Below are 24,726 nucleotides of genomic sequence, written 5' to 3' on the forward strand. Positions count from 1 at the left end.
GAAACTGATGTCAAGGATTTCCTTAAGAACTGGTTGAAGGACCTGCCTACTGTTGATTCACACTACTGCAGAAGCACAGAGACCTACAAGGACAAGAAGTTCCTTTACCCAGGCACAACCATCTCCATGCTACATCAGGGATATCAACAGGCAGCTGCAACTGCTGGAGTGGGGGCTGTTGGGATAAATTATTTCACAGATGTGTTCCATGAAGAAAACTACTCTGTATTCATTCTGCGAAAAGATCAGTATGATGTTTGTGTTTCATTCAAACATAGGAATATCAGTCAGGCCGAATATGATGCACATATCATCCAGAAAGATAAAGCGAGACAAGAGAAATCCGCTGACAAGGATTCTGCAAATAATGAGAAATCCGTTTGGACAATGGACTTGCAAGCTGTGCTGCTGTGTCCAAAAACCCAAGCCAGCAGCCTGTACTACAAAACAAAACTGCAGGTCCATAACTTTACCCTCTTGAGATCAAAGGAAGGATACTGCTACATTTGGGATGAATCGGAGGGCGACCTAAGTAGTGACATATTTGCACACCTTCAATATCGCCATTTTGAAGGTGTGATCAGAGACCATCCAGAACTGAAGGAGATCATAGTGTGGAGCGACGGCTGTGGTTACCAGAACCGCAATGCATGTGTGGCAAATGCATTCTCTGAGCTTGCAAGGAAATATGGGGTACTTATAACACAGAAATTCCTTATTGCGGGGCATACACAAATGGAGTGTGACAGCATGCATAGCACTATTGAGCGCAAAATAGTTACAGATGTCTTCACCCCAAGAGATTATGTCATCATACTACAGACAGCAAGAATCAGGCCATCGCCTTACCATGTGAAGGTGCTCAAGCATGATGAGTTCCTGAAAATGAATGGATCTTACTTCACAAGCATTAGACCAGGCCGAAAAGCTGGAGATCCAACTGTGCATCACTTGCGGGCTCTTCAGTTCAGCAGTGAAGGCAACATCCATTTCAAGCTGTCCTTTTCGGAGGACTCTGTGTGGGAAGAACTGCCACAGAGGGTTCAGGTGCCAAACGAGCCCATAGCATTGATAAGAATGTTCCCGAGTGCTCTGCCAATCAAGGAGAGGAAGTTCCAGGACGTACAGTCCATGAAACACATCATGCCTATTGAGTGTCATCACTACTTTGACAATTTGCCTCATGAGTAGGCATCAGTCAAGAACCCAGCAAATAGGAGCTGAAAGGGAGCTGGAAAGGAGGGGCATCATAGAAGGGGGAAAAGTGTCCAGAGTAGGGTCAGGGTCCAGAGTAGAATGGGGGGTTGGAGTAGTGGGAAAGTTTCGGGAAGTTATACATTTTTTTCTTGTTAAAACACTTCAGAAAAGTATTGGGAGGGTTTGAATTCTTGTTAAAACATCATAAAGTTTTTCTCTTCTTAAAATACTTCAATAAAAACTGTTGTCATAGATATCAAAACTGGTGTCATCACGATTGATTTCAAATCATTAATGCAATTAAAGAAAAATGGGTGGGTAACATGGGTGGTCAGACATAATGTTCAATCTATATTTGGGGCCCCCTCCTGGAAGGAGAAGTAAAGCGATGCAAATGCCACCTCAGCATTATGTTTACTTAGCTCTTTAGTGCTTTATTGTTGACAGAGTTTAAGGTTTAAAATTGCCTAAGTAACAAAGGCATGTTCAAAAATGTGCCTAAGTCATTTATTCCTCTTATGTTACAAAACTGACAAAAATTGGTATTAGTATGTCAATAGTCATCCTTTGTCATGACCCTTTAGAGTGGAATTATAAAAAAAATATCAAATACTCAATTTCTGGGGAAGTTTTTTGTGTTTTCTGAAAAATCTGAAAAAATGACTTAGGCAATTATTTTAAGAAGGCGACTTTGGTGTGGCAGTAAACCACAATGAAGTTATAGTACTGAAAATGGTTTGAAACAGTTGTTCCAGTCCACATGTTGACATCTGCTGGCCAATGTTTTGTACTACATCTGTATGGACTGATCTAAGGTAACATACCATGAAACTGTGATGACTAACAGAATAACAGACCTGGATTCGTCAGTGTGAGTCTGAAAATTGTTGGCATCCCCTTCTGGCAAACTGGATCAACATTGAACTGACACCCGATTTAAATAATTTGAGGTGTTATAAATACAATGGCAGACACAGCAGGGATGTAAACCCATCTTATCTTAGTCTGCTCTGAATTAACTATATATCAACTTTTTTTTAGATTTTCATCCTATGTATCTGATACCTTTTTTTTTTTTTTTTTTTACCAAATATTAGTATCTACTTTTACATCTTCACTAGGGCTGTCAAAAGCACCATGAAAATGAGTTTGAATATTTTCGAATTAATTTAGTAGAGTTTGTATAATTATTCGAATTTATTATTATTACTTATTTTTATTTATTTCTTTTTTACCAAAAAACACAAAAAAAGAAAATGCTTATTGCTGGCGCAATATGAATGTGACACTTGGATGAAAACACCCGTTCTGACCTCACTGAAGTGCCAGGTATGACCAACTTCTGCCTCGCTATTTGAGCAATGTTTGGATACTTCAGTGCGTAGTTTTCCACCACAAGAGTGGATCCTGGTCGGCTCGTAGTGGTGTCTCATTCTGGTAACGTTTCATCTCTTCTTCAAAAAGGGTAAGCAGGGAGGCAGCAGGTCCAACACTCCCTGTATGTCTCCCCGATCAGGTCACACATCGCGGACAGCGCAGTGGGTGGTATTGGCGCAGCGGGCTTCTCCGTCGGCGCCTCTCCCTCCGTCGCTGCATCCCTCTCTGGCCCGGCTTGTGCGCGAGCCGTCTCCGCCCGAACGGGATTCGCCGTGATATACAACATTATTGATAGTATTAATTAATTATTAATGATATCCGAATTATCAAATTTAGGTTCGAACTTCCAGACTTCTTGGCAGGTTTTTTTTTTCAGAGAATATGCTACATCTGAGTAAATATATCAGTGTATCATATTTCACATCATATTTAATTATTCTTAATAGGCGATTGTAGCCAAGTACCATGATGGCATGCAAATAAAAACTCAGGTAAGTTCAATGCATTGAATTTTATTTTAACACAGTTTAAAGAGTCAACAGACAGCATTTTTTCCTATATATATCATTATGAAAATAATGTGGGTTGCACAGGGTAGTGGCCACAGTAAAATCAGACTATCAGCGTTTACATAGGTTACTTAGTGGCTTTACAATCTTTGTAATAAGCTTCTGCCACCGGTGCCGAAATTTCGCGGAAGAAATCTGCTTTACGGCAGGAAACGCCTCATGTATTGCGAAACTGGTCGGTCAGCCAATCAGGGACTGGAGCTGGTCCTTATGAGGAACTGGGCATGAGATAGTTGAGTCAGGAGCACAATGGCAGACGGACGAAGTTTGGAAACAAGCGAAAAACGGCCTAGCGAAAGAAAATGAGCTCCTCTGTCTGAGGAGGTAAAGAAGAGCAAAAAGGAGAGTGATAAAAGAAGAGGAAAAGCAAGAGTAAACCTCAGTCAGGCGTTCAAGAGATGGAGGGAGCTCCGTGACCAAAGAGGCTTCAACACCGGTGTCCAGCTAACTTTCTTTCTAATGGATCAGTAAGTAACACAGCTAAATGTTAGCTAGCCGAGAGAGGACTGTACTGTACTGGCTGCTAGTTCATTCCTAGCTGGCCAGCATCGCAAATCACCGCAACCAGGGACCAGGTAGCAAGTGTTGGTCGGCTGACATCCTCGTTGCCATTCTACGGCAACCGTACATATTGGTATAATTTACTGCGAGTTGTGCTGGTACTGTGCATTCTGGTATAATTATTTGCATTACTATTCATTTTTTCTTCAGATAAATCTGATAATTGTTGCTCAGTCTCTTTACTCATTTATTTAGTATAGTGTCCACACACCTTCTCATTCTACATATACATAGAGGTATACTGGTGGCTTTACAGCCTACATTTTATTGATTATCTCTGATCCCCACGGTCAATTTGGTCTTTGCGACAGTGCGAGCAACACCACTGACGCTAGGTTGCGCCAAGCTAAAAAAAAAAACCCGAATCCTATCTGTTGCCTCTTTAACAGTTCAGTGCTTACAATTTTTTTTGTCCCTCAAGTGTCTGAACATAAAACTGTAAATACTGTTTCACACACACACACACACACACACACACACACACACACACACACACACACACGGAGAAGTAAAACAACATGTCCCATCTCAACATTTTGTAGGTGAGGTCAACAGTCAACTACAAAGGCAACACTGGCTCACAATCAACAAGTTAAACTTGTTAGAATTACAACTTAAACATGTGCAATAAATTGTAAAAACCTACATATAGGTTACATGTGCATTTCTATTTGTTCCACTTAAAGTTGTACCATAAAAACCAATCATATGAAGATTGATTAAATTATTTTTGGAAATACCTAATTTTCTATTTTAGAAAACAGTATTTTAGAACAGTGGTAATAGTCTGGAAACATAAATATTTTTCCATACTTTATTTTTCATTTTCCATACTTTGTAATACCTGGAAATTGATCAAATTTATTTCCATACTTTTCCATACTTGCGTAGGAACCCTGCAGTAACGTTATATCCAGTGACGTGATATCCACTGTTATCCCGAGGAAGCTTTTGTTATGGACAGACAATGTCTGCGGTGGGCAACAGACTCGACATCATCATGTAGCTCTTCAAATGTTCTCTTTAGCTCATTTTCCATATTTGTACCCAAGTAATGTTACCGTAGTTGTAAAACGTTTAAAACGCAGAAGACGGTTGCATGTTTCCGATACCGTTCAATTGTTTTGTCAAGTTGTAGTCTAACAGTCCCTTGGTTAAACTCCAAACTAAAAAGTTACTTTTCTCAGTAACGCACTACTTTTTGGTTTAAGTAACTGAGTTACTAACTGAGTTACTTTTTAATGAAGTAACTAGTAACGGTAACTAGTTACTATTTTTCAGTAACTAGCACAACACTGCTGACCAGTGGATACTAGGTCAGAGAACCCCTGAGGATCATGTTCTGCCAGGACAGCTACAAGTTAATTTTAGTTGGCCTAAGGCCAAGTTAAATTTGGCAAAGCATCTTTTAGGTAACAGTGTGTACCTGACACCAGGTTATAAATACTGTCTCTCTGTTCACTTCATCACACACATAGCTTCTGCATGTAGCCATTGTTGATCCGAGCTCATAATAAACATGTATATTAAGAAAGAACTCCATGATCCGCCTCATCCTTGCACTCTCCAGATCACCACAGAAACACCTACTCTCACCAAACTTCAAGCAAAATGAAAATGTGTTGATTAAAGTATAACAAATTTTTTAAACCTGAGTAATTGTATTTTCTTTAAATGTTGAGGAATAAATTTGAGTTATTTCTTTGGAGTGCTGAATCTTGGTGGATTCTCAAAATTAAGGTTCTGTTTGGTCTGCTGTTTCATCCTGATAAGAATGATACTGTTTTTGGGTGTAATATCAACTGTGTCATAGTTTGTGTCCTGATAACCAAATGATTGAGGCACATACAATAAGACCTTAAAGTCCCTGGATCGATTCCATCTTTGCTGCGTGTCATACATCTCTCTCTGCCATCGGTTCCTATCAGCCTCTTTGTCTGTCAACTGTCCATTGAAGTCGAAAAATTCCTCTACATGTGTTTGTGTGTCATCATGGCAAAATGTGGTCCTGGAGCCACCTATTGTAGTGGTTTTGAGTATTTTACCAGGTGTTTATACATCTGTCTGTGGGCAGATTTTGTTCCTGTGATAGCATCACAACCTTGTAAAATGCAGACGTGAAACTTGAACTTTGAGGAGTTGTAATTAGCGCTCTGGGCCCAAAAAATCAGGCCTGACCCTACATGAGCCCACATAGTGTCTTTCCAAGCCAGCAAGGGGGCTATTGGTCACTTTACACCGCTGGCCAGGACACTGAATAAATTTCAAACAATTCACACGTTTCGCCAAACTTATTCATCCTATGTCATGTGTTCCATTGCATCTTACACACCTATTTGACATCCCGGCTAGTGTGATGCCATTGCTAGGTGGTCTTCTGTAAAATGTGAGTTTATATTATCTCCTGACTTCTACTTAATATAAAGATTTATAGTGAATGGTAAAACCTTAGAACCATTGCCATCTTAACTTCATATGAACCTTCTCAAATATGAACATCTTAATGATAAAATATATATATCGTTAGGTTTTATGGATCATATTCATTGCTCGCACAGTAGATTGCTGCACACTGGTGAAAAAGAGAAAATATCCTTCTAAACGGTGATTGGCTGTTGTGAATTCCCAGCTCATGTGTTGCTGTAGTCTGACAAGATATTAATAACAGTGAGATGAGGAATATTCTCTGTGTTACGGATCCATCTGACTATGATGGATAATGTCTCTCTAATAACACTGTTTGCTCTTTCAGGTTTAAATGAGACAATGAACCACCAAGCTGTTCTCTTCTCCCTCACTTTACTGTGTTACCTTTTCATTTTGCTGGTAAATGTTACTCTTATTGTCATCATCATCTTGGATAAAAATCTGCATGAACCAATGTATATTCTATTGTGTATGTTTTGCATGAATGGGCTTTATGGGACAGCAGGTTTCTACCCCAAGTTCCTCTGGGATCTGCTTTCTCCTGTTCATGTTATCTCTTATGCTGGATGCCATGTTCAGGCTCTGGTAATGTATTCATTTGCCTGCAGTGATCTGTCTATTCTTGCAGTCATGGCGTATGACAGATATGCGGCTATATGTCGACCCCTAGACTACCATTGTATTATGTCAAAGCAAAGACTCTTAATGTTAGTGTGTTTCTCCTGGTTAGCACCTTTTTGCATTATGGGCATAAATGTTATTCTGACATCTAGATTAAAGTTATGCAGCCCATTTATTGCCAGACTTTTCTGTGTGAACTGGATTATTGTTAAACTTGCTTGTTTCCCAGCTGATACTATGGTTAATGGTATTGTTGCATACATTACAATAATCATTTATGTCTTCCATGGTTTCTTTATAGTTTGGTCCTATATGTATCTCATCAAAACATGTGTGAATTCAATAGAAAACAGGAGGAAGTTCATGCAAACATGTGTGCCACATTTAACCTCCTTACTCACCTTCCTTGTAACAATAGTTTTTGATGTCATGAACATGCGATTTGGTTCAAAAGATTTACCTCAGACTGTTCAAAACTTTATTGAAATACAATTTCTTGTCATACCCCCCGTCATAAATCCTCTCATTTATGGTTTCAAATTGACAAAGATTCGGAACAGATTTCTGCATGTTATTACTTTTAAAAACAAATATTAAGTTGATTTTAATTAATAAATTAAAATGAAATATGCATCGCTTTACCAGCTGGCTGTTTTGCTTATGAGTTAAATCATCAGACTGAAGAATGGAGGTTTTGCACATTTCCCAAATGTTAGCTATGTCTTAAAGGATGTCTTTTAAGCTGAAAATTTAGCCCTAACCCTAAATTAAATTTAAATGTGTTTATGAATGTAGAATGTTCTTTATCTTCAAGATTTAGGCTGCTGAATCATATGCCTCTTTTTTATTTAGAAGTGCTCTAAAATAATAATAGTAATAATAATAATAATGATAATAATAATAATAATAATGATACTATAAAATATGTGCTTTTTCTAAGAATTTTCTTTTGTTTATTTACTTAATTCACATTTACCTGAGTCTGTTTATTATACAGTGGTTTACATTGTTGTGTGTACACATCTCAGACAACACACTCACAAAATCCACTCTGGGGCTACATGACTGCATGTCTTCTGGTATTAAGGAATAAAATAAATATGATAAGATCTGAAAAATATATCATCCTATATTTGTAATTAACCTGCTTGTGATTAAACATACACAAATGAAACACTAAGAAATAAAAGACAAACTTGGTGACTAAGGAGTATTTAAAAACCTTGTCAGAACATCTCCACTTTAGAACAACAAATGACCACTGGAACTGTCAAACTAAGGCTGAGTTCACATGTGCAGGGGTATTTTTCTACATGTTTTGACCTTTTATCCACAAGCAAACTGTGATTAGGTTTCTGAAAATGGACCTTTGGTAAAACAAAGGGCAGGGTGAAGATTTTCATAAACTCTATTTCCAGTGCTGATGTGTTCTTTACTATAACATCCATAGGCTTTCTACTGTAACCATTACATATTGTCCAATAAACCTCATAACACAAAACTAAAACTATCTGCCATTATTTTACCTGATAGTTCAATAGGCCTTGTAACATTGAGGGTATTCAGTGTTACTGTACTAACACCATTTTTACCATGATTAAAGGTATACTTTGCAGAAAATGTCAGTGACAATTGATAAGCAGCATCATCCAAGTGAAAGCCAACCCCAGATTCACTGTTGTTTTGTAATTAGTTTTGCTTTGCTATATTTGCATTTTTTTTTCATATGTGATGATAGAGAGGGTTTTCTTTTAAACAACTCTTTACATTGTTTTTTAAGGAGTATCCTGCAAAGTATACCTTGAAAACAAGGCATGTACTGCACATTTGAAAATGTGACAAGGTCTATTCTTATACATTATGTGAAACAAAGTCTCTCTTAGCTAACACTAGCTAACTAAGTTAGCCTGTGTTAGCTAACTACAATGTAGGTACTAGTTAGCTAGGCTGACCAAACGTCCTCTTTTGCCCGGACATGTCCACTTTTCACGTCCCGTCTGGGGCGTCCGGGGTTTTTTTATAAACTGATGATAATGTCCGGTTTTCCATGTGTGTGTGTGTGTGTGTGTGTGTGTGTGTGTGTGTGTGTGTGTGTGTTAGAGTGCCGCACGGGCAGCATATCTTTGTCCGAACCCGAACCGAGCCCGACATTATTTAATGACCACAGCACTGAGTTTGTGTCACACAGTTGTTACGGTTACAGGGTATTTAACAGGCCGGGCGTGCTCAGCGGAGAGGGAGACCTCCGTGTTTGAGACGNCGGGTACCATCGGGCTCGGATCGCCACACTCTAGTGTGTGTATGTGTCTCCTACTGGGGCCTATCTGAATTTCTGTCTTTGAGAGATATTATTTTGTAATATAACTGAATTTTCTATCCATACATATAAATTTTAAAAATATTAAAATTATAAGGCATCTTTGAGTAAACTGCGAGTATCATTTAAGTTGGCTATGTCATGGCCGGCCGAGTGTCCTCTTTTTTGGAAATCAAAATTTGGTCACCCTATAGTTAGCTAACTACTATGTAATGTTAGTACTGTAATGTTAGCTAGCTTTATAGCTTCCTTGTAATAAAATCTAACCCCTTAGGTAGCGTATTATACTATTATTGATTATTCAATGATGTCATTAGTTGTTAAAATGTTAATAAAAAGTGATAAATGAACATGTCAAACATGAAATCATTCTTTTGTTGACCAAAATATAATACAAATCATCATCTTTAACCAAAATGAAAGAAATTGCTTAAGTTTATCACATAAAACGCATTGATTCTAATTGGGGTAATTTTTGACCCCACTTATGGAAGAGTGTAGGTATTGGTAGGTCATGCATCTAAGGGTTAAGAAAGGAATACAGTCTAACGGACAGCTGTGATCATGCCGTTACAGTTGGTGCTGAACTAAACTACAGCTACACAGGTAAGTCTACCGGCAGCCCCGCTGGGCTCGCCTGGTTCATTGATGCATACTCCGCTGCGTTGTTAGCTCTCTGCAACAGCAACAGTGAGTAAGTATACCGTTGGGTGGAAGGTTAATAGGTAGTCATCTGTTAAAGTGATTAATCAGTGCTTGAGTTCGCTAGTACTGTGAGATAGCTTTTGTGTTGAGTGTTAGGAGGCATGCTTTCATATGGTCCAGTCTAAGTTAAGTTTGTTGGATAGCAGCACAGTGTTTTTGCTGTGGCCGACTAGCATTGTATATAACGCTAGGACAGTTGTGTCTTTTTTTTTTCCATCAGTGACAACTCTTGTCATTAGTGACAATGTAGTATTAGCTGTGTGCTAATTTTGTGTAAGGCTATTCGCCATTATATTTTCCTCCTTATTTGTTTAACCTATTTCATGACATGGTGGGCTTGCATGTCTGTAACTATGTATGGCTCCCCTCCACATGGAGGATGGTCATGATCAATGCCCTGCCTGCCTGGGGCTTGAACACCTTAGGGCAGGCATGTCTGACAACCCCTGTATGAACTGTAGGTTTATGCCACTGTCAATACGGATGGCTAGACTTCCAGAGATAGAAAATGATACTGAACTGCTGTCTGCTAGCATGGCTAATCTGGCAGCATCAAAGAGGCGCAGCATGCCTCACATGGTCCTCCTAAAAAACTAAGAAAGGTGGAAACTTTAGCTCTTCAGGTTGGCAGATTAAAGATTAAAGAGTTCCTACTCAATCTTCAGCCTGATAATAGGGGGCCAGCTCCCAGTGGTGAATCCACCACAAGAGACTTGCTTTGTCAAGAGGATGATGTGCTATCTCCTACAGCATCCTGCAGTTTGCTTACAGATGAGGAGGAAGCTCAAGATGTGAACAGAGACACAGCCTCCATGACCTCGGGGGCTTTTTCACAAGAGTCCGATGCTGGGTCATTGCATGGATCTGAAGTTGGTCACAATGAAGCCAGCTATCAGGATGGCTTTAGCACGCCTGGGGCTGGATGAGGCTCCTGTGGCAGCAGCTCCTTCAAGTGCTTTTTTCAGGTAGAAGCCACAGCCCTCTGCCTTCTTTGTTCCTCCTTCTAAACCTTATACTGAGGTGCTCCATAAGTGTTGGGCAGACCCTAAATGGTTTTCTCATCACACCAGTGATTGCAGGGACTTGGCTGCTGGGGCAGGAGGCAGGTAGTTATGGGTTAGACTGTATGGACCCACTTGAGCCTACCATTGCCTCTTTAATAGTTTCCCCAGATGAAGCTCCTAGACCTGATACTCGCTGTCCTCATCCTCAGTGTTGACTGACAGATGATCTCCTTGCTAAGAGTTATAATATAGCAGCATACATGAGGCGTCTCGGTAACGGCCTTTCTCACCTCATCCTGGCCTTGTCTTAGACCCTGCAGCAATCTGGTGCAGACTTTTCTGCCCAGACCCTTACGGCCTATTTCCACCAGATGCGTGTTGGTTGTGTCTCCGCTCCGGCAGGGCAGCGGAGCCAATAGGATTAAATTCTAGTCAATGTGTGTGTTTCCACCGGCTGCGGCTGTGCTGCGTTCCAGCTCCGTCTCAGCTCCGGCACACCGGAGCCCTCTGCAACAGATACGCAGGACTTCTATTTTTGCCGGACGCCAGAGCACAACGCTGCAGTTTAGCACAGAGCAGATCGTGCGGGGCAGGAAGTCATGCACAGAAACAAAATAAAACATCCGGTTAATTTTCAAAATAAAATATAGTGTTCACGGCGGATCATATTTCCCTGCACTACACCTTGAAAACGTCATAATGGGCAGAGGCAGGCCTGAAGTCAAATAGGTCAGAGGTTTTCAGACGGCATTTCACCCCATTGACACCATGGACGAGGAGATGTTAATCATGGAGGTGCAAAATCATAAAATCATCTATGACCCGTCACATCCTTCCTATAAAGATAACCATAAAAAGGATTTGGCATGGAATACCATCGCAGGAGTAATGGGAGTGGATGGTAAGTCACTAATTAGGTCCAATAAATGCTGATAGAAAGCAAATAGTTTGTTCATGTTTATTTAAGGAGACATTCTCTAGTTATGCATGCTGAAAACCCATGAAAAGCTATTGTGGGGTTGTTTGATTTGCATGAAGAACTTTATTAACAGGTATTTTTTATAAATATATATATATATATATATATAGTATATAACATTTTTTTAAAAATCCCTGGTATTAGGTCATGTAATGCAGTAGGTTAAAGATGAGTTATGCTATATATGTATATATAAGTTAACCATTTATGTAAGATTGTGTTTGACATTTGTTAAAGTGAAAAAATAGTGAAAAGTCTTTGTTGTGTTACAAAAATACTGTTTAAGTTAAGTATATTGTGGAGGGATGTGCTGTAGATCTGCTGTTAGTGTCCTGACCACATGACCATGGCCACAGTAGGTGTTACTTTCACACTTGCAAATGAGGGGGCTGACAAGAAGTGGCCAAACCAATGTTTTTTTCAAAATTTTTAATTTCAATATAAATCACTCACAATTCACAGGACTTAAAGGAGCAATAAGCGAAATTCATCATTTCTAGATTGAAGGAATTAAAAAATTACTATGTGAAGAACTAGAGGTGTAATTTCATCTGGAGTATAGCATGACCTCACACACCCTCTCTCTGTGTTGATCTCCAGCCCCTTGTTTACAAGCCGGTCCGGCTGCACGTTCATGTACGTTCATGTGAATCCCCACCCCCCACCCCCCTCTCAGAGCCCTTGGCCCTCCCTCCCTATAAAAGGCTACAGCCAGTGAGCAGTGGCAGCGCGTATTTTCGAAGCAAAATGGCGAAGAGCGGAATGAAACGTTCACCTGAAGACGACCAGGATCTGACATTACCTCTTAAGAAACAACAGTTGTTGGCAAAGAAGTTGTCGGATAAAGAAAGGGACAGAACTTGGATTAACATTGGCCTTGCATTTTCAAGGTGGAGAGCACTGCGAGAGCTAAAGGGGCTACAATTTGACTCAGAGCTAGCTCTTCCTCTCCTGGACAGGTACAACATAAAGTCAAATGTCTGTTTTAATTAGTGTTACAGTAACGTTAGGCACAGTTCGCTATGTCGATTCAATTAAATTTAATGTTACAATAGGTAGCATGGGTTAATGTCCAGAGCTTGAGTTATTAGCGGCTCTGTCCCAGCAATGGGTCAGGCGTTACGGTCTTGCTAGGTGAGTAGCCCGGCAGCCCAGCTAACATTTGCAATTAGCATTGTAAAATGTAGCCCGGCAGGCAACATTTGCAATTAGCATTGTAAAATGTAGCCCGGCAGGCAGCCTGGTGGGCTGTGTTTAGCTATTCCCCTGCCTACTTCAATGATGATGGTACCTGTAATAAATGTAATATATTTGCTGAGATGGAGGCGAGGCTCAGTGACTAGAAGAGCAGGTAGAAGCGCTCCATAGCTGTAAGTTACTCAAGTAGCCGTAGTAGCTCTAGTGCTAACCCCAGGAGCTAATGCTAACGTCCCTACTCTTCCCCATGAACCTGGCGGGCTCACGGCTCCGGCTCACGGAGAAGAGTAGGGACGTTAGCATGGCAGCCAACTAGTGCTAACGCTAACAGGAAAGCAGGGAAATAGCTAAACACAGCAGAGACTGAGAGTGAGTGAAAGACATCGCTAACTGCTAAACTAAGCCAAACTTAGTTGGCTGGTTAGGTTTTATTTCCTCGCCCCTGTGGCGAGTGAATCTGCCTGTAGTGAAACCGGGGCTAACCGGTGCTTCCTCCTCAGGCTCCACTGGGTCCATGTCATTGGTTCGACAGCCCATTGGTTCGACATCCCATTAGTCCGACTGTCCGCGGTGCTGAACGGCTCGCGGCGGGCGTATGGTGCGCCGCGACCGGCTTGAGGCGGAGCAGGCTCACGGCTTATGTGTTTGTCACTTTCTTTTTCATTTTAACCCACACCATGATCTTTTCCTGACCCTAACCAAGTGGTTTTTGTGCCTAAACCTAACCAGACCTTAACCACAGGGCATCATGATGATTTCGGAACGGACTTAGGAACAATGAGTTTAATATGGTCGAAACAATGGGATGTCGAACCAATGGGCTGTCGAACCAATGGGCAGATCCCGCTCCACTTCACTCAGCTGCCAGCACAGCCAGTTAGCCTCTGCTAGCTTCCCAGCTAACGTTAGCCCCGGCTCTGCATTTGGATCCAACCAGAGCACCGAGCCCTGGTTTGTTATTCAGGTTAATGTGGGAAGAAGCAGCGGGTATATTGGGCAGCTGAGTGAAGTGGAGCCTGCCGAAGAAACACCGGGACCGTCTGGATGTAATAGTCCGTGGAGATGCTGCGGTGCTCGGCTGCACAGACGAGGCAAGTGGGGTGGGGGGTGGAGAGCAGAGGTAGAGGGAGGTGTGGCTCATGACACACTTTGTTTTGGTCTACAGGCAGTGCACAACAGCAAACCTAGCGGTGAAACGATTTCGCTTTTTGCCCCTTTAACATTATTAAAGTACAATACAAACTACTTCACACCAGAAAAAACTCAATACATACACTTGATACAAATGTACACTGTTTCAGTCAAGTGTAATGACTTCAAGTGAAGTCATTTCACACCATTCTGTCCTGCCAGGACACACTGCCCTGGGGGGAGGTGAAGAAAGTGGCCAAGATCTCCCTAACTGCACAGGCTTCTCTTGATGCCCTGTTTCCCCCCATGTTTCTCACTGGTGCCATGTGTCTCCCCAGTTCCTCTGCCTCTTCCAGCAGTTGCACATTTTCCCTTGGGGCAAGGAGAAAATTGTGCAGGATGCATGCTGCCAAAGTGTGTCCACATTTTTGGGGTGCAGGTTAATCCTGTGATGGAAAATCCTCCAGCGTGACGCCAAAATGCCAAAGGCATTTTCAACTACCATCCTTGCTCTAGAAAGTCTGTAGTTGAAAAGCCTCTTCTTGTGGGAGAGGTTCTGTCCTGGGTAGGGTTGCATCAGATAGGGCTTCAGAGGGAATGCTGCATTTCCCACCATGACATGTGGGACATCCCCGAGGTGGGCAGCACCAGGCAGAGAGATTTTTGAAGGAACATGCAGAGTGTTGTTCTCCATTCCTCTCCCCAAACCTGAGCCTGCATAGACCCCACCATCAGATGTTCTTCCGAAGTCTCCCACCTGAATGCACCTGAACCGGTAGTCTGCATCCACAAGTGCCAAAAGCACAATGGAGAAGGTCTTTTTATAGTTAAAATACTGACTACACAACATGCTTCCCATCGAGTGCTCCCAGGCAATTTGGGAAGTTTCATTTCTCCCTGAAGCATTGTGCTACCTCCTTCCATGTCTCTGCAGTCGGCCAGGGTAAAAACTTCTCCATCATTAACTTTTCGATGGCAGCACACACCATAAACATGAACTGAGTTCATCACTGTTGTGTGGCCAAGGCGGTAGCTGAAAGCTAGGCTGATCAGTGAGTCCCCAGAAGCCAAGTACCTGTGAAGTGAATAAACAAAGAAAGATTAGTTACATGTCTGATTATTATTTTAATCTGTCTCTCTTCTTTTTTCAGTTGATCTTTGCAAGGCAAAATGGCAGTAACTGAGGGACAGCTTTGTAAAAAAAACGCAAAAAAGTGTCTATCAGTGGTTCTGCAGGAGGCTCCCAAAGAGAGTGGAAATACATGGACATTATGTCCTTTCTTCTGTCCCACCTACAACCAAGAAGGTCTGTATGAACTTATATAGGCTAACATTATTGATGACAATATCATCTTTAAATTAAATATGCACATTTCAAATAAAGTAATAGATAGTTATTGTGTTACTAATATTTGCTGATCTCTGTGTTTTTTTTTGTTTGTAGCTCTAAAAGCAACCTGAGTGCTGCTTTTTCAGAGGAGGACAGGTCATTAACACCACTGTCAGCATGTGGTTCTGATGAGCAGGCTCCATCAAGTGCACCAGTGCCGCAGGACAGACAGGGACCACAGTCTGTCTCTCTAGCACAGACTGTTTCTGCAGCACCATCAGCACCCACAACATCTGGGGAGACAGACAGGCCCCACAGGTCCCGGAGCCCAAGGGAGAGGGGGTCTCGTACAGACACAAGGAGGAGCCACAGACCACAGCTATCAGATGTGGAAGACTGGCTTATGTCACTTTTACAGGGGCCGCTTCCCAAACCGGACAGTCAGCTAGACGAATGCTATCCTTTTGCAATGAGTCTGTTTCCACAACTCCACCGACTGGACCAAAACAGGAGGCAGCAGGCCAAGATTGGCATTTTAAACCTGCTGCATAACATTGAGAGCAGCACAGCCTCATTTCAACAAATGCCACTTCATCAAAGCCCTGCTCCTACACAAACCCGCCCTTCATTCCACACCCCCGCTACACCTCTGCCTAGGCCAGGTACTTTCAGGCCAATTACCCATCCCCCACCAGTTAATCCAGTAGGGCCATTTACTAGGATGCTGGCCTCAGATGACGACCCACAGTGGGAGAGGAGCAGCTCCCCGTACACAGACCTTTAAGGCTGTAATTGTTTGTAAATAGTTGTTTTGCTGTGGTTTGATATTTATATTTGTTTTTACAGATTCATATTTTTTTAACTGTTTTTATATTCTGTCTTTAAATTTCTTGCTGTTTGACTTTTTTTTTCAAAATTAAAGACATACAAAGTTTAAACATATGATCAGTAATTCATTGTGTACATTATGCCAAGCTCACCAACAGCCAGTCTCTGCTTTGGTTCTATGGCAGCTCTGTAGTTAGTGTTTTGTCTGGTGAGTTCAGGGCCAATGACTGAGAGAAGTTCATCCATTTGCTCTGCACTCATTCTAAAATATTGGTGATGGCATTGACTGTCCGCCACAAGGTGATAAAAATCTCCTTGTTGAGGCCTGCGCTGGTTCAGAGGATGGACCCAGTGCCGGCTTCTTCTCCTTCTACCCCTCCTCCGCAGCCTTGCAAGCAGAAGTAAGAAAGCTATTGTCCTCCTCCTATGAACAGGCACTGAAATGCACAGAATAATTTAGTGAATTACTACATTATTACTAGGTTAAAAAAAACGAAACAGAACCAAAATATTGTCACTCCTAAGTAAAATGTAAACTACAGCTATTTTGTTTTATATATTTTTTTCCATTTCCAACAACAAGAACAACAGGTAACTTAATTTACAATGCCTAGTACTTTATTTTAGGTGTCAGACCCTTCTCCCAGCAGCAACTCAGCTTCTGGGAGAGGGAGACCACAGACCCTTGGGTGGTGTCCACACTGTCCAGGGGATACACATAACAGTTCCGATACTGGCCACGTGCTTTCTGTGGGGTCAGAATGTCTGTGGTCGAAGACCGCGCAAAATTCCTGGCCCTCAGCCAGGAATTGGCAGCCCTCGTAGAAAAAGACGTCATGGAGCCTGTAGAATGGCATACACAGCGCAGTGGGTTTTATTCAGTGTATTTTTTAATTCCAAAGAAGGATGGCGGACTCTGTCCAATCCTGGATCTGAAGAGTTTAAACTAATTGGTAAAGGTTCTGCCATTCCAAATGTGACGGATGCCAGATGCTCTGCATTTAGTGACAGAGGGGGCCTGGTTTATGTCAATAGATGTCAAGGACGCCTATTTTTACATGCCTATTGCACCACACCACAGGCAGTTTCTGAGGTTTGCATTTCAGGGACAGGCCTACCAATTAAAAGTGTTGCCATTTGGTCTTTCACTGGCCCCTCACATATTCACAAGGTGCGTGAGTGCCGCCCTTTCTCCCATACAAGCCAGGGGGTTGACAGTCTTACCATACCTGGACGATTGGCTAATCATTTCCCCAACAGCCGAGCTGGCAATCATCATCTACATTTACCAGGCATGTAGAACAGTGCAGCAGATGTGCTGTCACGCCAAGGGCCAAAACAGGGAGACTGGAGACTCCACCCAGATGTGGTGGGAATGATTTGGAGCAGATTGTCAGATTTGGAGCAGATTTTCAGAGTTCTGGCAACTTCCGCCCCTTAGCGTGGTAAGCATTCCTCGTGTCATCGAGTGCTTAAGCCATCTGGCGGTCAAGAAGAAATAGAATGACAGTTACAGCTGTAACCATGGTTCTATGAATTCTGGATAACAGCCAGTTATCCTAGACTCGGAATCTAGGCGAGAAGATTCTGTGGGACCAGATTGCGTGATGACGTGGGGGGTTTTATACTGGGGTGAACGCCCTACGTCATTGCATGGTCACAGGTGACTTTGTTGGTATAATGACTCGACCTGCACATACGCGAGATGGAGATATCCAGTGCTACAGCACCGCCATCTGGCGGTCATTCAGAATTCATAGAACCATAGTTACAGCTGTAAGTCTCGTTTTGTTGTTTGTTGACCGAAGGAAGAAAAAAAAGTTATGAAGCCATTTTACTATCATTTCTTAAGGTTTCCTGTGGACAGAGATCTTTAAGGGCCCATTTCTATTCCTTAAATCTTCCACTTGGTACTGAGTGCCCTCGTTTGCGACATAACCCTTGATAAGGGAAGTGAGAAATATTACGGTAGAGATCTTTCCCTAAGAAATGAGACACCGCTTCATGCAAATCGGCGTGGCCGACGTGCAGGCATATGTCACGCATAGTAGATGTGCAGGCATACATCACGGGTAGTAGCGACGCAAGATACCGGTAGTAATTCAGGTTTGAAAATGCCGGCCTCAGCACTTGTGTTACCTTTGGCGTGTGCTATGTTTATTCTTCTCCATCTGATGAATCAATGGAGAAGAAATGCTGAAAACAGGAGGTGCCTACGATGTCTTCTAGTTCTGATCGATTTTGTTCGGGTAAGTCGATTTATTTAAATATTTTGACGCTGTGGTCAACCGAGTTGCTGATGAGTTTATGCTAGTCCAACCATCTGTTGTTTGTATAGCCTACATTCCAATCGTACAGTAACAAATTGTAGCCTATATCTGCTTTTGATGGGTATGCTATTGTCTATTGGCTAATATTTGTGACTGAAGGAGAAAGTTAACAAAGACAAGCACACAACTACGGTCCATCTAGACCAGTGGTTTCAAACCATCTCCAAAATCCTCTTTCGTAATTTGTCTAACCCCCATCCCCCATTGATCTCGAGGAAAGACACTCATTTTAAGCCCCCCACTGTGAAAGCTACTGAGTAAGACCAGTGAAAAGTTGTAAACGATTACATGTTGTACTTCATTACCTTAATTATCATGCTCTATTAACAACTCAATCTGCACTGACAATGGAATTTGTTATGCAGTCATGTGTAGGTTGCTATCATGCGTGGGGGCCACCACCCTACTGCTTCCAGTGTGGCACCCCCACATAACCTTATGAACTCCACAGTGCCTCCCACTTCAGCAACAGCAGCCCAAGCTAATCCGGCATTAGGATTAATAGAGGCTGCCCACCCTAGTGCCTCTTTGGCTAATGTTTCCTTGGCTAATGTCCCCCCCCCCCCCCCCAGAGATCAGTTCCTTACCACAACCAAATATGCTCACAGGCCCTGCTATTACCTCCTTTCCATCTTAAGTGCCAACCGTTCCCCCACCTGCTGCCTTCTCAGCTTCATTTGCTGCACCTCCTGCTGTGGCTGACCCGGCAGCGCAGCCTCCTTTGGTTAAGTCTTCAAACCTGCAGCTTCCTTACCTGAGGGCCCCACATCCTCCAGCTCTGATTGTGCCAGGTGCTGTTAGTGCCCTTATTCCTCCTCACCTCCAAGTTATTGGTGCTATGCCCCTTCTACAACATACTTAAGCTCCTGCTGCTGCTGTTCTACTTCCTCAACCCCTACAAGTGCCGACTGCGGCCCATTCCGTCCCTCCGCCACATGCTGTGAGTACTGTCCCTCCACTTCAGCCCATAACTGCAACAGTAAGCATCCCTCCTCAGCCACCACCTTTGCAAGGGGCTGCTGCTCCCTTCCACTCTTATCTGCAACACCAACCCCTCGTGTCACCTGTCACGTGGCCCGTTTACCAGACTGCTGCCTTTGGGCCATGCCATGAAGGCCCATCATTCCCTCATTTCATTCATGATGACCCACAGGAGTTTGCCATGCTTAAAATGGCCCTTAATATCCTGCTATCCCCTGAGGAACCTGAGCAGTTTAAATATCATATATTGCTTGATCACCTGAAGCTCCATACTGCTCGGTATCTCACTGTCTATTATGCCCACAGCCCATACCCTTACTCCTATGCACTAGCTGCCCTTCAACAGCGTTATGGTCAACCCCATCAGTTAGTACTCAGTGAAATCAGTGCCATCCAAGCTCTTCCGCCTCTCCACGCTGGTGACCCTAAGGGCTTCAGTGACTTTACCAGCAGATTTAAAGCATTGGTGGGTATGCTGCAGTCTTTGGGTAGCGCAGCAGGACGAGCAGAGTTAGCTTGTGCTTCCCATGTACAGAACCTTTTTTGCTAAATTGCCCTCTGAACAAGTGGCCAACTATGCTCGCTGCGCACATTCCACCCAACCTGGTGCTACACACAACCTTGTAGATTTTGGAGTGTCAGATGGTGACATCACAAGTTAGCAATAGCAGGTGGAAGCAAAGCAATCAACATGCAAGGGAGAGGAGACCGCCAGTTAAATCCAACTACCCCATAGCTACCATATTACATGGAGCAAGCAGCACACGGACACCTTCCACCCCGAAGGATGCAAGCAGTAAACAGAAACTCACATGTCCATACTGTGGCACCAAGGAGTTTACCGCCAGGTAACAAGAATGTCCTATAGTCTGTCCTCCAGTCCTTCTATGTGGACAACTGTCTACATAGCCTCCCTTCTGTTCATGAGGCTAAGGAACTTCTGGAACGTATCTGTTCCCTCCTGGCCGTAGGTGGATTTGAGATTCGACAGTGGGCCAGCAATAGTCCTGTGGTTGTCCAACATCTGCCCCCACATGCCCAGTCTGCCTCTTCCGAGCTTTGGCTGAACGAGAACTGCACAGAACCTCAAGAAGGAACCCTGGGACTGGTCTGGCACAGACAGCCTTGGTTACAGGTATCGATCAGTCGAGTACATTTCCCTGACTCCTTGGACTATTTACAAAGTCCTAGCCAGCCAGTATGATCCTCTTGGCTTCCTCACCCCTTTCATCACCCGGGCAAAGATTCTGGTGCAACAGCTGTGGTTGAAGGAGCGGGAGTGGGATGAGCCGAACCTACCAGCAAACATTAAGTCAGCCTGGAAGACCTGGAAGGAAAAACTTCCCGATATGGATAAGATCAAAATCCCACATTGCTACAGCCCATCAGACAAGGTTATTATGACAAGGGAGTATGTATTCTGCGATGCCTCAGAAAAGGCATATGGCTCTGTGGCTTACCTGAGGGAAGTGAATGAACAGGGACATACCTACCTGGCCTTCGTCATGGCCCGCTCAAGAGTAGCACCTAAACGTCAGCTGACCCTTCCCCTCACCCGCACAGTCCTTCAGTCACTACAGTACTTACTTGGATCAACTCAGAGACTTGTCGCTACAAAATGTTCGTTGCTAACCGCATAATGGAAATCTTAGATCTCACTAACCCTGCGAATTGGAAGTATGCCCAGCTCCCAATCGCTGGGCCACCGGACCTCCCTTCTTGAATCTGCGATCAGATCAGTGGCCCATGCAACCTCCTAGTGCCCCGGAAGTAGTTGCATTTGAACTACCGAAATCAGCATTCTGCAGCCAGATCCATACACCCTCAAACTTCATTCCCGATGACATCACAGCCTTCAAATCCTGGAATGACCTTGTGGATGCTATGGCCCATAACCTCCACAGTACCCAGACTCCTCCCTTCAATCCCCCTGAACGTGCTGGTTGAAAACCTTCTCCTGCGACATGCTCAGCAGCAGAGTTTTCCAGATGAGTACCTATTGCTCCAGTCAGATAAGCCTATTCACAAAGACAGCCGCCTTTGTACCCTTAGGTTAGGTTAGGTTAGGTTAGGTTTTATTGTCCCCAAGGGGAAATTCTTTTCCACAGCACTGTACTTGTTGGATTCAGCATGAAAAACAATGACATACAAACACTGACACCATCAGAATATATCATACTGGCAAACAGCACATAAAAAGTAACGACATATATACAGCATATAAACATGACACAATCAACGGGGCCTGTTGTTCTGAGCAGCTATGGCTGCGGGAATCAGGCTTTTCCTGAAGCGAGCCCTTCTGCACCTCAGTGTTTTATACCTGCGTCCTGAGGGCAGCAGGGCAAGATGTGTGCACCCGAGTTTTTGCTACTAGCCTAATCTGCGTGGGAGGATGCCTAAGAGGAGGTGAAGATCTTGAGCTCTGTACCATGCATCCTGTAGTGTTTGATCCTAAGCACCCCATCACTCAGCTTCTCATAGAAGAATATGACCGGAAACTTCTCCATCCTGGTCCTAAGAGAGTGTTCGCTGGAGTTCGCCGGCACTACTGGATCCTTAGAGGACATCAAGCCATCTGGAAGGAAACTGGAAGGGAACCCCCCCCCTTCTTTTCAACTGGCATGGACTGTTTTGGGCCCTTTAGGGTCAAGGTTGGCCGTCGTCAGGAGAAGAGGTGGGGAATCCTCTTTAAGTGCCAGACCACCGCTGCCTCTATCTCGAAACCTTGGCTCGACTAGACCCTGACAATTTCCTTATGGCATTCCACCGTTTCGTGAGCCGCCGCGGCTGCCCTTATGAACTTATCTCTGACCAAGGCCCAAATTTTATTGGTGGCGAGAGAGAGAGTTGCAGGAGGCTTTCACCCAGCTCAGCCCAATACTGCAAGATCATCTATCCAAATACAAAGTCTGCTTCATCCACAACCCACCTCATGCTCCCCACTTCGGAGGAACTTGGGGACTTGAGAGGTGCGAGCCATCAAGACTGCCCTGGGAGGTGAAACTGTCACAGATGAGGTACTGAGAACAGTTCTCACAGGTGGAGGAAATTCTGAATGCCAAGCCCCTTGGATATGTGTCCTATATATATATATATGTCCATATATTTCCGACCCAGATCCACTCACCCGTAATCTTCTTCTCATGGGGCGGCTGGATGCTTCCCTTCCACAAGTATTATACAGAGACACAGAACTCCTGTCCAACCGTAGATGGCGCCACAGTCAAGTTCTGGCGGACCACTGCTGGCCTCAGTACATCAAATACTACCTCCCTACCCTGCAGCTAAGGCAGAGAATGGCTCACGACAACCTCAACCTTGCCATATCCACTGTGGTCATGTGACCCACAACTGCCATGAGCCCTTTGGCCCATAGGAAGGATCCAGCGTCTCCTACCAAGTCCAGATGGTAAAGTTTGTGTAGTAAAGGTCAACATTAAAGGGAGGACCTATAAGCACCCTGTATGTAGACTGATTGCCTTACCTGCCATCCCAGACGAGGACACTACACTCCCTAATGCTCCTCATGGAAATCAAATATGAACATCATATCTGAGGGGCAGCTGTAGTGAAAAGCAGGAAGAAGGAGGAACTGTGTGAGCAGGAAGTAGGAGGAGCAAGGCTGAGCAGAGCTTATATATAGAGGATTGGCATCAGGTGTGAGCCCTTTCTTCTGCCAGCAGCAGCAGCCTTCCCACAGAGCAGCAGCCAGAGCTAACCCTTTGGCAGCCATTATGAAACTGCGTAATATGTGAGTTTCTCGGTGCATTGTACATTTATGTTGGTGGTATTTATGTTGCTAAGATGCTAAGCTAAAATGACTGACAATTATGTTAACTCCTTTAGTTCCAGTCATAGATTTATCCTTTGCTTTCATTTGATGATTGTATTTCATTTCATAATAACACAAGTTGTGTGTTTCTGTCTAGATAATCCAGCTGCACAATTGCTACCATCCTTCCCTGCAATAAGGTAAGGTAAGGTAGACTTTATTTATCCCCGGGGGGAAATTCATTTGTCACAGCAGCATAACATAAAAGAGGATACAGGACAGACGAATAATAAATAAATATTATAAAAAACATAAAAAAAAACTGTACTTTGCCTGATGGATAAAATAACATATTAAAGTGCAGTGAGTTAAAGTGCTACAGTGGATGGCTGTGATGTAATGTGACTGGCACTTGATAATGACAGCAGAAACAACAGCATCAACAACAACCACAACAACAACAATACAAACTACATAGAACTGTTAAAAAGTCTAACTGCCCTCGGGATAAAGGACTTCCGGAAACACTCTGTTTTGCACTGGGAGTGTTGTCCATTATATATATATCAGTTTATGCAACATTCTCCTCTCACCCACCTGCTCAACAGACTCAAGAGGGCTTGCCAGGACAGAACTAGCCTTCTTGATGAGCTTGTTTATTTTTTTCCTGCCCAGTCCAGTCTGTTGTTCAGGTGAACACCCAGGTATTTGTATGATGTTACAGTCTCAATGTCCGTGCCTAGGATGTTCACCTGTGTTGTTGGAGGCGCCTTTCTCCAGAAGTCGACGACCATCTCCTTTGTTTTACTGGAGTTCAAGTGCAGGTGGTTTAGCCCACACCAGTTGACAAAGTCCTTGATGACCTGCCGATATTCCTGTTCATTCCCCTCAGACACGCACCCAACAATGGCCGTATCATCGGAGAATTTCTGTAGATGGCAGTTACATGTGTTGTGAGTGAAGTCAGATGTGAACAGGGTGAACAGGAAAGGGGAGAGCACTGTCTCTTGTGGGACACCTGTGCTGCAGATTAGTATGTCAGACACACAGTCATGTAGCCTCACATACTGTGGTCTGCTAGTGAGGTAGCTGATGATCCAAGCAGCCAGGTGACAGTTGACTCCCGCCTCCTCCAGCTTTCCCCTGAGCAGTGATGGTTGTATTGTGTTGAATGCTGATGAAAAGTTAAAGAACATGACTCTCACATAACTCCCACTGTTCTCCAGATGTGAGAGGGACCTGTGCAGCAGCTAGGTTACAGCATCATCAACTCCAATGCCTGGTTGGTACGCGAACTGTAGTGGATCCAGCTTTGAGCTCACCAGAGGTTGCAGGTGGTTCAGCATAATCCTCTCCATGGTCTTTATGAGGTGTGAGGTTAGAGCCACGGGTCTAAA

At 43.4% G+C, this 24,726-nt stretch overlaps 2 protein-coding genes across 2 annotated transcripts; both read left to right on the forward strand.

Moving 5' to 3' along the window:
• The first annotated feature begins 6,413 nt into the window (after positions 1-6,413).
• LOC126393520 (olfactory receptor 142-like) lies at positions 6,414-7,349 on the forward strand. Its single transcript, XM_050049709.1, has one exon. The coding sequence runs from the start codon at positions 6,414-6,416 to the stop codon at positions 7,347-7,349; it is 936 nt and encodes a 311-aa protein (XP_049905666.1).
• A 4,197-nt stretch (positions 7,350-11,546) lies between these two features.
• Positions 11,547-16,199, forward strand: LOC126393521 (transcription factor Adf-1-like). Its single transcript, XM_050049710.1, is given in 4 exon segments — positions 11,547-11,679; positions 15,237-15,283; positions 15,285-15,391; positions 15,530-16,199. Coding segments are annotated over 4 exon segments (957 nt in total).
• Positions 16,200-24,726: the final 8,527 nt, after the last annotated feature.

Source organism: Epinephelus moara, chromosome 7 (genome assembly GCF_006386435.1).
Source record: "Epinephelus moara isolate mb chromosome 7, YSFRI_EMoa_1.0, whole genome shotgun sequence".
In the NCBI taxonomy this organism is placed as follows: Eukaryota; Metazoa; Chordata; class Actinopteri; order Perciformes; family Serranidae; genus Epinephelus; species Epinephelus moara.

Excerpts from the sequence above, each read along its gene's own strand:
- LOC126393520 (XM_050049709.1), top strand. The coding sequence starts at position 6,414 with ATGATGGATAATGTCTCTCTAATAACACTGTTTGCTCTTTCAGGTTTA.